At 52.9% G+C, this 12,000-nt stretch overlaps 4 protein-coding genes across 4 annotated transcripts; 2 read left to right on the plus strand and 2 right to left on the minus strand.

Annotated features, from left to right (window-relative positions):
* Positions 1 to 213: 213 nt before the first annotated feature.
* Positions 214 to 2,018, plus strand: EV422DRAFT_562817 (WD40-repeat-containing domain protein; the record flags this gene model as incomplete). Its single annotated transcript, XM_053071997.1, has 7 exons — positions 214 to 415; positions 602 to 729; positions 795 to 850; positions 924 to 1,022; positions 1,145 to 1,708; positions 1,784 to 1,884; positions 1,960 to 2,018. 7 exons carry the CDS (start codon positions 214 to 216, stop codon positions 2,016 to 2,018), a joined length of 1,209 nt encoding a protein of 402 aa, XP_052930010.1.
* A 608-nt stretch (positions 2,019 to 2,626) lies between these two features.
* Positions 2,627 to 5,615, minus strand: EV422DRAFT_490714 (WD40-repeat-containing domain protein; the record flags this gene model as incomplete). The annotated part of the gene is made up of 11 exons (XM_053067484.1): positions 2,627 to 2,904; positions 3,026 to 3,242; positions 3,792 to 3,939; positions 4,015 to 4,126; positions 4,199 to 4,253; positions 4,356 to 4,634; positions 4,714 to 4,815; positions 4,879 to 4,923; positions 4,999 to 5,098; positions 5,183 to 5,235; positions 5,346 to 5,615. 11 exons carry the CDS (start codon positions 5,613 to 5,615, stop codon positions 2,627 to 2,629), a joined length of 1,659 nt encoding a protein of 552 aa, XP_052930011.1.
* Positions 5,616 to 8,213: 2,598 nt separating this feature from the next.
* EV422DRAFT_9796 (uncharacterized protein) lies at positions 8,214 to 9,200 on the minus strand. The gene has a single exon (XM_053074561.1). It carries the CDS (start codon positions 9,108 to 9,110, stop codon positions 8,334 to 8,336), a length of 777 nt encoding a protein of 258 aa, XP_052930012.1. The 5' UTR covers positions 9,111 to 9,200; the 3' UTR covers positions 8,214 to 8,333.
* A 1,032-nt stretch (positions 9,201 to 10,232) lies between these two features.
* On the plus strand, positions 10,233 to 10,775 carry EV422DRAFT_491120 (uncharacterized protein; the record flags this gene model as incomplete). The annotated part of the gene is made up of 2 exons (XM_053067505.1): positions 10,233 to 10,460; positions 10,530 to 10,775. The coding sequence occupies 2 exons, from the start codon at positions 10,233 to 10,235 to the stop codon at positions 10,773 to 10,775; spliced, it is 474 nt and encodes a 157-aa protein (XP_052930013.1).
* Positions 10,776 to 12,000: the final 1,225 nt, after the last annotated feature.

Consider the following 12,000-nt stretch of genomic DNA (forward strand, 5'->3'; position numbering starts at 1 on the left):
CGACCAGCCTCTCCACCTCGGCAACAACCATCTCAACCTCCGCAACAGCCATCTCAACCTCGAATTGTGGTCAATGTAGAGGAGGACGACAAGGATGAGATCCCCGGAGGGGTGATGGTTCCCGAAGGTCCGCTCCCAAGGACGGTAATCACGGCTCCTTCTCAGCAGCTTCCAACGAATAAGGCAAACGAACTCCGACGAAAAGTAAGCGGTATGACGCTCGCCGACCTACAGACCCCTCAAACGGAACCAGATATCATCCCAGGATTCACCGCCTACCATCAAAACGTCGGGCTGTCCCACAATTTCGCATTCATTTCCAAGCTGAACCCATCACAAAGTCTGCAGGCGATTGCTTGGGGCGCCCCGGCTCGCGTTACCCTCAAGAAGGCGGCGGACCAAAAGCTTTTCGTGGGTAGGTTCTGATACCCTTGGTTTCCTATGGGAGCCTTGGGGTAGTGAGTGCGGTTGTCGAACGCTCACGCCAGCGAAGCGAATCCCGCGTCAAGGTCGCAAGTCCCCAACGGGCTTGTGGGTTAGACTCTGCTCCAACGGTTTGTGGGTTACCGATGTGGACTGATGAGATTCTGCTTTCGTTTAGGGGAGTGGATCCCTGAGCCTCGTCTAGGGGTCGTCATCACCAAACTGCGTACGAGAGTGCACGACCCGCTCTTCTTGCAAAATAATAAGGAAATAGAGTCAGGGGCACCCTTTGCGTTTAATTCCAGAGTAAGTCCCATCCCGGAAGTACAGTTCCCAAACTGGAACTAATAAATTGACCATTATGTCATCAGTATCTCGTAAAGAAAGGCAACAACAGATGCCGCGAAGGGCCTGTCCGGAGTATCAAGTACGTCGCTCTGGATAGAAAGCATCTCATTTGGTCCATCTTTCTCATGGCGAATACTTGGTTTCCTGTTCAGATGTGTCGGAAAGGAGAACGTGACCATAACCTCCTCCGAGACGGATTCCTTGGTGATGTGGGATTTTATACACAGTTCTGACGGTCAGGTTGTCTCAAGGTAGGATATGAAAGTGCTGATCAGATGTGAAGCTGTTGATCTTTCCGTCCCTCGGGAAACCGTCGAAACAGTTCAGTTGTCGCTAATACCTCTTACCAATTCTTCCACCTCATCTCTCACAGGCTGAAAACCAATGGCCCGAACCTGTCCGGCTCAATCGATGTCAGGACCGGCACAGTCGCAAGCGGAGCCGAAGACAGAAAGCTCTACATCTGGACCCTCACCGGCCAAAAAGTCCCCACCCTCAACCCCCTATCCTCATTCCCCATCCACGAAGGCGCCACCGGCGACATCACATGCACAAGCATCCACGCCAAACAACCTGACCTCATCGTAGCGGCCACCCAGGACGGAAAACTAGCCTTCTTCGACTCCCGAGTCCCCGGTGGGGGTGGTCGACCGCCGATGGACGCACATACCGATATGATCTCCAGCGTACATTACCATCCTACCGTGGCCCACTGGGTCATCTCGGGCTCGGACGACTGTACTACCCGAATCTGGGATACCCGCGGGAAAGGCCTCCCTGTCCATTATTATCGCCACAAGGATAAAGTCACGGCCGTGGAATGGTGCCCGCACATGGAGAAAGTGTACCTGAGCGCGAGCTTGGATGAGACTGTGGAGATTCGACGGTTGGGTGTGGGGAATAATAATGAGAAGGTGCAGACTCATATTCTTCATGAGTAAGTACTTGGATGGATGTGTTCGTCGAATGCGTGTGTCTGAGGTGTGCTCACTATGTGTTACCCGGCAAACAGCGGACCGGTCGTGACTGCGGCCTGGAACCCTGACAAGGCTTTTGAGGGAGTCATTGCGAGCACTTCTCTGGGCAAGGACGGTCATCCTGGATACTTGCAGGGTAAAGATTCCATTATCTGCTCTCAATGCCATGATCCACTCTACCACGGTATCTAACACACCCCCCACACTCCAGTCTGGCGAGGAAACGGTTATCTCCGTGAAGCTGGGCGTCTCTCAACAGTCGGACGTTGAGAGCTTTTGCCTCCATCAGTCAATAACATCCGCGCTCCGTCAAAAAGTTCTTATTCGCTCGTTGGTCGCACATTCTTGTAGGTCAACACTCCCCCAGTCTTCTTCTATGCTTCGCATGTCCGTCGTCGCTCATAGACACGCATGCGTGCACCGTTGTTCCCTTTACTTGTGCTACGCATATCCCTCGTGGAGTGTCGACAGGGCTTGCAGGCATTATTATACCCATGGCGTATACCCACAAAACGCCTCTCAAATGTATATAGGTTTGATCTAGAGGGGGCTCAGAAGCCTGTACAAATGTATGCGTGAGATATTATATATGTACATTGGTGCGCAAGGATGGAGTGGGCTGCCAGGCGTCGTATGACTTTGGAATAACGCCTATTGCTGACAGGTCCCCATCATGTCTCAAAAGCAGCGACATGGCTCCAAGGTTTCGAGATGGCTCGGAATTTGGGCGGTTCCCCAGCGTCGTCGACTAGTCCCCCTTTCGGTGACGTGCGCGCGCCGGATGGGGTCCGCTATTGGGCGCCCGCAGTCACGACGGGGTAACAACGACGTCCTCGACGCACTTGCACGACGGTAACTCCGCCTCCTGAGCCTATCGCCTACCCCACCATCTGCTCCACCATCCCCTCCTCAACATCCTCCACATCCTCCTCCCCCACCACCCGATCCGGGACCACCACCACCACCGGATCCACGTCCATCTCATCTCCTGCCCCAACGGCGCCATCGGCGCCAGGAGTAGCAGCAGGGTCATCGGCGGCAGCGGCGGGTGCGAGAACGGGATCGATGCAGTAGAGCAAGCATTGGTTGGAGGATGTGCCGTCCCAGCCGCGGGTGCCGGAGGCGGTTAGCATGTAGCGTTTTGAGGGGTCGATTACTGGTTGGGTGTGGAAGGAGGTGGAGGTGGAAGATAGGTTAGTAACTCGGACGACTACCCCACGGCATGTTCCCAAGAGATCGAAGAGGCGGAAAGTGGTGGAAACAAGAACGCTACTCACTCAGCGCAGAAACAACACCCCCATTATGACCCGGCAAAATTGTAAACGGCACCAAAGGCGGTGTCTCCAGCTCATCCTCCTTCGCACTCAACAACGACGCTGTCCGACCCAAATTCGCTGTCGTGGCCGTCCGAGTACTCCCAGCAGTGATCACAACACCCCCCGCACCTCCCGCAGAAGCCGGGTCAAGCAATTTTCCATCGCCCGCGGGGGAAGGCTGCCCGCCAACCGGCGACGGGGGGAGACTGCCTGCATTCCCCATATCTGGACTCGCCGGATCAGCGACGTTTGATCCAGCCGGAGCAGAGACGTTGATCGTGATATCCATAGCGTCCCCGTCAACCCCAGGCCCCGCACCACCGCTCTCAACCCCACCACTATCCTCCTCATCCGACCCATCTAAACTCCCCGGCTCCAAACTTAGCTCCTGACCCAGTAACGAGTCCGATGACATATTCATCGATTCGTCAAGAAACAGCCCGAGTCCCGCGGTAGGTAGTTTGGGCGTGTTGTTGGCGCTTGAACCCAGCGCGTCTGTTTTGTCGACGGAGGGCCACTGTGATGACCGTCGAGAGGCGGATGTTGTAAATGAGGAGCGTGGACGGGGTCGGGAGGTGCGGTGAGGGGGTGCGGTTGGGGTGGTGGAGGAGAGAGAGGTTGATGGAAGGGTTGGGCGGCGTGGTGGGTCGGTTGAGGTTGACGGTGCAGGTTCGTCTTTGGTGTCTGTAGACGGCTTTTGGTCTACTGGGATTTGGGGGTTGGTAACGGGCGTTCCGGGCGTGCTGTTTGGGCCGGAGTCGTTGGATTGGGATGTTGGGTGTGCAACGATTGGTGATGGGGAGGGTGCGGGAGGGGCGTCGGAGCTTGGGGTTGCGACATCGAGGTCCCACAGACGGAGAATGTCCTGTGAGGCGCTAGGTGACAATAAATGGATTGCGTAAGATAGGTGCCACACTTTGTGGTGACCATATTCATTTACCGAAACATACCACATCAGGTGACGGTTGTTTGGCATACAGGAAACAGCCCATACGTGTCCTGAGCCGTTCGGAAATTTGAGGTTGCGAACGTAACGGTTTTCTGCGACGTCATACACGTCCACTGGAGATAGACACCATGTCAGAACTCCTCTACGTCACAAGCCAGCGATGGTGGATGCTCAGACGCACGTACCCGTATTATTTCTCCGCCCACAATATATCTTCCGACCATCTGCACTCCACGTCGCCTATCGTATCAAAGAAAATCATAAGTAAATGCCATGATTGACGACATAACATACAAACCAAACATCGCGCCATGAGAGGAAAACACAACCGCATTCACCTACATTGTAAGCCCAAGGACTCGACCCACTCGTCCTCGGCAAAAACTTTCTCGTCACATTATTAGGATCTCTCTGATCATACAACAGGATCGTCCCATCGTACGTTGTCACCATCATCAAAGAGTCTTCTGCAGTCGGATGAACGTTTGTGGTTCTCGTATCCCCAATCGCTGGATCGATGGTATAAGAGGACGCGGAAGTCGGACTGAAGCTTGCTGATGTGACCAGGGAGGTCACGCCTTGGAAGTAGCGGACGATGTTGCCAGTTTCGAGGTCCCATCTCTGAGAGATAAGCAATTCGTCAATCCCTTGTGTACAAGATTATGTTTAACAGACTGCAGCGGCAGATCGAAAAACATACAAGGAGAGTCTTGTCCCAGGATCCACTGATGACACCCCTTTCGCCAGGTGTCAGCTTGAGCACGGATACAGCGCTCGTGTGGCCTCTGAATACATGTCGGCACTGGAGAATTGAATCGTGATGAGATACGCAGCCATAGAGGTGCAAACCTGTCTGTTCACTTACGGCGCCTTCGTCATGTCTGACTGACCAGAGGTTAATGTTGCCGCTCTGCATTGACGAAAGCACACCCCATCAGTTATCGTTCTTTACGGGAGCAGAGTTATCAGAAGGGGGGGCACGAACCCTACAGCCGCTCAGACACCACACCCCTTCTGATTCAACTTCGATGCTATAGACTGGAGACCATTCCTCGACGGCGATGTCCGACAGAGACTGTTGGCTCCTGAATGGATCGACTGCATTGCGCGCAATAGGAGCATCATAAGTATACGGTGTTGGATGCTCTAATGTGGTCTACACGGAATACTCACAACTTGCAGGAAACTCTTGATTCTCCCATGCGGACGTCAGAACACCAGCCTATGTGAACGATCATCATACTGTGTTGATATAAAAAGTTGATGCGAAATCGATCGCCAATGTCTCCGGTCATCAAAGTGTGCGACTTATGCGCAAGCAGAAACACATACCTTCTCAATGGAATCCACCAAGCCATGTTTCTGTGTCTGCGTCAGAATCTGACCCCCGAACAAAGTCGCCGCAAAGTCGAACTTCCGGATATACCCATCGTCACCGCCCGTAAAGATCCACCTCATATTGCGGGTCGTAGCCACACAGTTGATGCCGGTGGGATGCACACATGATGCGAACGGTGTAACATCATACCCGACGCAGTTCTCAACGTTCGGTGCTAGCTCGACGTGCTCGAAGCTGTAGTCTATATCTATCGGGGTGGACATGGCCGGCTGCTGCCCTGCCGCTGCAGCGCTCCTTTCCCGAGTCCGATTTTCCAAATGGCCTGGGCGAGGGCCTCGCAAATGGTCCGGGCGAGGGCCTCCATTCTGCAGTCTGGGTGAGTTTGTCGCAAACCCGTTCAGCCGTGCGATCTCGTCCTCGGCGCCATCGTCCTCCTCATCCTCCGATTCGGCATCCTGCTCGCTGTATTCATAGGACCCGTTCTGTAGGGGCTGCCCATCGGCGTCCACTTGCATCGCGTCGTCCCTCTTCCCATCGTGCTCGTAGTCCTCCTCCTCATACTCCTCCTCCTCCTCGCCAACGGCGTCTGAATCACCCTCCGCGTCCTGATCTTCGTCATAGTCCTCTTCTGCCTCAGCTTCAGCGTCTTCGTCTTCTCCGACTCCGTCTTCGTCCAGCTCGCCGTCTTCGTCGTCAAAGTCTTCAGACTCCCCGGCCATGCCTTGACTGTCTTGATCGATGTTATTGCTGTTCGAGTTTGATATGGAACCATTCTCTTCACCACCTCCGCCGTCATTTGCTATTCCGTCATCCTCCTCGTCCTCTTCCTCTTCTGCAGAACCTTCCGCATCGTCGGAGCCCACTGCATCGGCGTCGCTGAAGGGGAAAGCCGCCCCATTCGGTGCTTCGGGACTTTGGTCCTCTTGCCACATTCCACCTATTATTATCCTTTTACAGTCTGCGTGGGAATGTGACGAGCGCTTGTGTTCTTTGAAGGGTTGCGACCACTTCACCGGACGAGATCAAGACTGAATCTGCCTTCTCCGAGGCCTATTTCTGATATCACGCAGGGGTTCTGTACAGACGTTGCGACGATCCTTTTCTATGTATCTATACGGGAATGTATGGCTGGGGTAAGCCGTATGCGTTTTGCGTCTTCCATGTCGAAAACTGCGACGAGAGTCAAAAATCTCATGAGCCCGAAGCAGAGCCCGAAGCCCCACGGACGCGATCTGGTGACATCGGAAATATCGACAGTTCGGCAAGAGCACAGGCTTGGAGAGGTTGTGTGGGAGGACACGCACACATATGTATACAGTACAAGAGTACATGATTCTACAGTAGGAGCGTTCCACCGGATATGCGTTCATGCGCAGGCATCGGGGAGGCATCCCCCCAGTTTATACCCAGTGGACCTGCGTTTTCCCATATCTGTAGTACATGCGGTCAATGTCGGCTATAATCAAGTCCAACAACAGAAAGGGGATGCTCCTCCGCTACATAGCAATCTGGTTCTTTCCTTTGAACACTCTTCCCTTCATGCTCAATCCAATATGTCCTGTATCGCAATGAGCCGTCTTAATTGAAAGAGGTACCATCTGCAAGGAGAGTGACGGGGTACCCCGACCAGGACTGATGCTGGCCCCCAGCTATTTTCAGGTGGAATGCAGCACCAAGGCAAACTCAAGGGCATTGCATACAAATTCGCTGCTTGAAAGCGTTGCTTCACGTTTTTGCTGGTAAGCAGTGCAAAATGCGCATTTTGTGGTGCATCCAGACTTACGATCCCCGTACTGGCCGCGCGAACTTCCGGACTGACAATATCTCGAAGTTCATCCAAGTCCCAAGCAAACAAAACAGCTGCGGAGAAAAGCTGGGGTCGTCGACCCCAAAGCTCCTGTCGAATGTGAGCGTCGAAATCTACGCAAAGTGCTTTCACAGCCTCCTTACCGGCTCACGTAACCATTTCCCACGCGTTGCGTCGCGTTGGCCCAAACCCCTCGAAAAATGACCCAAAATCACCTGCAGTTTATGGGTTTTGGGATTAACTGCTATATTATGCGCATTAAGTGTGGGCAAACTGTGGGAGTTTCCCAGCCCATAATGACCCGGAGCGAAGAGAGGTTGGTGAGCCGTTCTTCGCTGTTGCCTTCAAGGAGACCGACTATACATATTATCGTCCCAACCATGCTCGACAGCTGCTCGGCAGGCGCGTATTGGCAAGTGTAGTATTGTGATGAAAGAAGTACCAAGGTCCGTGGGAGTAAGAGTAGCACAAGCTGGACAGGGAGACCTCAAAGCAACGAAGCTGGAGGCTACTTGCCAACTCTTCACATATTCATGTATCATCCATGCGGGACGCACCATATGCGCCGGCGTTTTCGATCAACCTAGGAGGCGTCAGGGCCGATTTTCATGGTGGACTGCTCCTTTGGCGAAGTAGAAGGCGGAACAGAGAAACGGAGTGGAGCTCTATAAGACCGAAATCTCGAAGAGAACGAATCGACGATATGAACTTGAACAAAGAACTGCGACATCTGGCGTGGATGGACATCGAAGGCCCGATGAATACAGCGTGGGATGGACTCTATTGTAGCGGACCTTGGATCGTCGTTCACCATGGTTTATCGGGAAGGGAAATACATGCTCTATGCAGCCATATTGAAGGTGCGATGACTTCAGGCGAAAGGCAGCAGCGGAACCTGGAGCTCTCATCACGAAATTTTGGAGATCGGTCATGACTAGCGAAGCCAATCCACAAATTCAAACTGAGCATTCCTGATATTCGTCAGAACCACAATCAGGACGCTCAAGGAATGGCTACTGTAGTATCGAGTGGTGAGCGAACCGGCTTGTGGGGAGCGAGCCATCCACACATGGTCGGATCATGCAGGCGAGGGAGAGCCAGCTCACTCGCACACTGTGGGCGAGTTGACGACTCCAGGTAATTACTAGTTACAATCTTTGCTCAGCACCTGCAATCATGTAATGTACTGTACTGTACAGCTGTTTGGGTAGTAGCACATGAAGTCATTTCGAGAGAGTTTTGTTTTTGTGATTGACAGCTCGAATTTCCGTTGACCGATAGCGAGCCGGATAGACGGGTGGACTTTATCGAAATCCACGTAGCGCAGGTGGACCACATTATCGAGTTCTTTGGGCGCGATGGTAGGGCAGCCTCGGGCCAAGGAGAGATCGCGTTTGACTTGGGCGAGGTTCTTGAGGTGGATAACGCGGCGACGTAGGGCGTCAGCGTACTCAGGGGTGTCGCCACCTGTTTCGGGTGCGAGCCCAACGCCGACCTGAGTAATCCCGTAAAACTTGGTAACCGATTGTTCATACTCAGAAGGTGGTAAAGTTGCTTCTTCGCGCTCGGCGGCCGCGGACAATGATGCATCCTTAACCGCGCTAGCAAGGAATTGATGGATTGTATCCTGGATGGAAGGTGTGTCGTTTCTCTCACGGGGAGCCAGACGCTTTGGGGCGGGCTCCACACCCTCCTCTCGGCGACGCTTGTAACCTTCCAATCGGGCGAGTTTAGCACGGGTCGCAGCGAGGGCTGCTTCGATATCTTGTTCGTTGGCAAGGTCTTGGGAATGAAGCTCAGCATCTTGAGGGTTGGAGGCCGGCTGAGTCCCGCCGCCGCCGTCGGGGCCTTCGTCCAACCGTTCACCGTCACCACCAGTATCCGCGCCGGCGGTTTCGGTGGTTTCCTCTTCGTGAGGTTCAACAAACCCGTCATCTTCGGTACCAGACATTCCCACGCCAAATACGACTGCACCACGGCGTAACCTTCGAAGGTCTCGTTCACGACGTTCTTCGGACGTAACTTAGCGGTACCGGGTGAGGAGGGCAAAGCTGGATGTATCTTGACGAAGGAGCGTACTTGATTGCTTCACTAACTACTATAGCACCACACTTCTCGAATCGCAGGGAAGGTTATACAGTGTGTGTGGTGATGAGAAAAAGAGGAAAGAGAGGAAGGAAAGAGCTTATATGATGTGTGCTGTGCGCACCCATCCCGATATAAACTAGTCCCGCGCGTTTCTCTGGGTTTCATCCACACATGCACCTTCGGTGAATATCCTTCAGAGGTTCATAGCCCAGCTGATGATCAAGCCCGAAATCAAGCTAAAAATTGCAGCCATTCAAGTCGTTCAACGATAAACTGGAGTGAGAGTCAGCCGAGAATGAAGGCAGTCGCTTCTACCTTAGCGAAAGCTCGCGGACACAACACCAGTCCGCCGCATAGTCGCTGCAACTTTCTCACGGACGACGGGCTCCTAATTGCCGGCGCCGGGCCCGTAGAGTTTACACTGGACAGCATCCTCGAATGGCAACCCAGCCTCATTGTCAGCCTCGAGAAGACGGATGATGCGCTCTGGTATCAGCCGAAATTGCCCAAGCAAACAAAAGTTCTTCATTTACCCACCGCACCCGGCCGACCACCACCTCTGGCAGCGACTCGCAGCGCCGTCAGCGAGATCATTGACACGTATCGCAGCGGCAAGAAAGTGTATTTACATTGTAACGGCGGCCACGGGCGTGCGGGTACGCTTGCGGCCGTAGTGCTGGGCAAGCTGAACAGCTGGGACGCTGTGACGGCCATCGCGGAGGTGGAACGAAGGAGGGACACGCGGCTTGATACGAGCCGGAATTTTGTTCCGACGCCCGAAACGAAGTCGCAGGTCGCTTTCGTCGCTAAGATATTGGGGGTGGGAGAAGGAAGAACGCTGCCCGATAGGACGGATCGATCCTGGCTGAAACGTATGGTAGCGGAGAGAACCAAGGGGACTTGTTCGAAACACATGAAAACTGAGACGGATGTGGGCGATACATCCTTAGAAATACTGCGAACCGACAAACCCTCTGGAACGAGCATGGCCTCCGAGGATCTTACTCCGATTCTATTCTACACCGATAGCGCCCAATTTGGCGAATTCTCCAACTACTACAAGCCAGCCTCACCTATTACTTGGGAAGGTGCAAAGTACCCGACATCGGAGCACGCATTCCAAGCCGCGAAATTCAAATACCCCGGAGCAGATAAACATTCACTCGCATATGCGGAAGAGATTCGAAAAGCGTCAACTCCCAACAAGGCCCGAGTGTTGGCGTTGCAGAAAACGGGAGGTGGTTACGCTTGGCGTACCCAGCTAAACCCTGTGATACAGGAGTATCTCGACAAGGGCGTGCGTTTCCGGCCGTCGTGGGAGACGGTACGAGATGATGTGATGCGAGATATTTTGGGTTGCAAGTTTACTCAGGATGCGCATTGTCGTGCGCTGCTGGTCGGTACCGGCCAGCGTCCCATCGTTGAACACACCAAACGAGATAGCTACTGGGGAGATGGTGGGGATGGGACCGGCCAGAACAAATTGGGAAAGATGTTGATGGAGGTTCGGGACGCTTTGAAGTCATGAAGCTGGGATACCTGTCTTGCACTGCACGAGACCAATTGGGTTAAGTCAATTACACACTCTTATCCTTTGAAGAGACCGTTATATGCCTAGGATCATTGTGTGCGACTAAAAATCATATACATACCGGCGCATACTATTCATCATGGACACCGTAGCTTATGTGTGAATGGGAGAGGATTCCGGCAGTGACCTATACCATGTCATCCCATCCGACTGATCAAGTCCGCATAACAACGATCTCAGCGGCGAGGAGCAATCCGTTGCATAGGGCAACAGAGCAAAACACTCAGTTTCCTGAGATGCTTTCGACTAGCGGGTTCTATGATCACGATGAATGAGTCAACGATAACGTTTCTAAATAGATTTTGACTATAATTCTATGACCAAGCTGAAGGAGCCAGCGAGATCGTGTCCTTGGGTATTAGACTTGAGTATTTTGCACTGAATTCTTCGACTTCGCATGTCAGCGAGGGCTTTGCTCATGGTGTCTGGCCTGTTTTTATCATGCGCCAAACTGAACGAGTCAGCGAGACGCAGGTATTTCGACTTGAGGGACGAAGCTGAACGGGTCGCCAAGATCGTTCCGTCTCAGATTTCGGCTTGCGATGACCATGCACAAGGAGTTCAGCAAGTTCGTCGACTAATGTACTTGACTTGTGTTGGTATGACCAAGCGAAGTTTGTCAGCGAGATCGTTTCCTATGATATTCGACTTGTCCAAAGATTTCCGGCTTGTGACTCGCGAGACCACGCAGCAAGATCTTATCGTGTTTCGACTTGTGTCTGTATGACTAGGCTGAACGGGCAGCAAGATCGTTTCCTATGGGACTTCGACTTTTATCAAGATTTATCGGCTTGTCATCTTGAAACCACGCGGAACCAGCAGCGAGATCGGTTCCCATGGTATTTTGATTTGTATGGTATTGCGCTTTGCGTGTGTATGACCAGATTGAACGTGTCAACGAGATCGACTTCTGTGATTTGGCTTGTTTAGGTTCTTCGACTTGTATTATATGATCAAGCTGAAGAGACAGCGAGATCTTTTCCTGAGGTTAGTCGCCTTGCGTTTGGTACGATCACGCTGGACCGGCCAGCGATTTCGTTTCCTGAGGCGACTTGATGTTCATTTACTGATGGCCGACGATTTCGCCGTAAACCTTGTCCAATTCATCCAAGATTCTAGGAGGAAGGAAAGGACATCGTGTGATCCATTCCGGCACTTTTTC

The sequence above is a fragment of the Fimicolochytrium jonesii genome (assembly GCF_025526975.1).
Source record: "Fimicolochytrium jonesii strain JEL569 chromosome Unknown EV422scaffold_1, whole genome shotgun sequence".
Classification (NCBI taxonomy): domain Eukaryota; kingdom Fungi; phylum Chytridiomycota; class Chytridiomycetes; order Spizellomycetales; family Powellomycetaceae; genus Fimicolochytrium; species Fimicolochytrium jonesii.

Coding starts and splice junctions, on each gene's coding strand:
- EV422DRAFT_9796 (XM_053074561.1), bottom strand. CDS start 9,110: ATGTCTGGTACCGAAGATGACGGGTTTGTTGAACCTCACGAAGAGGAA.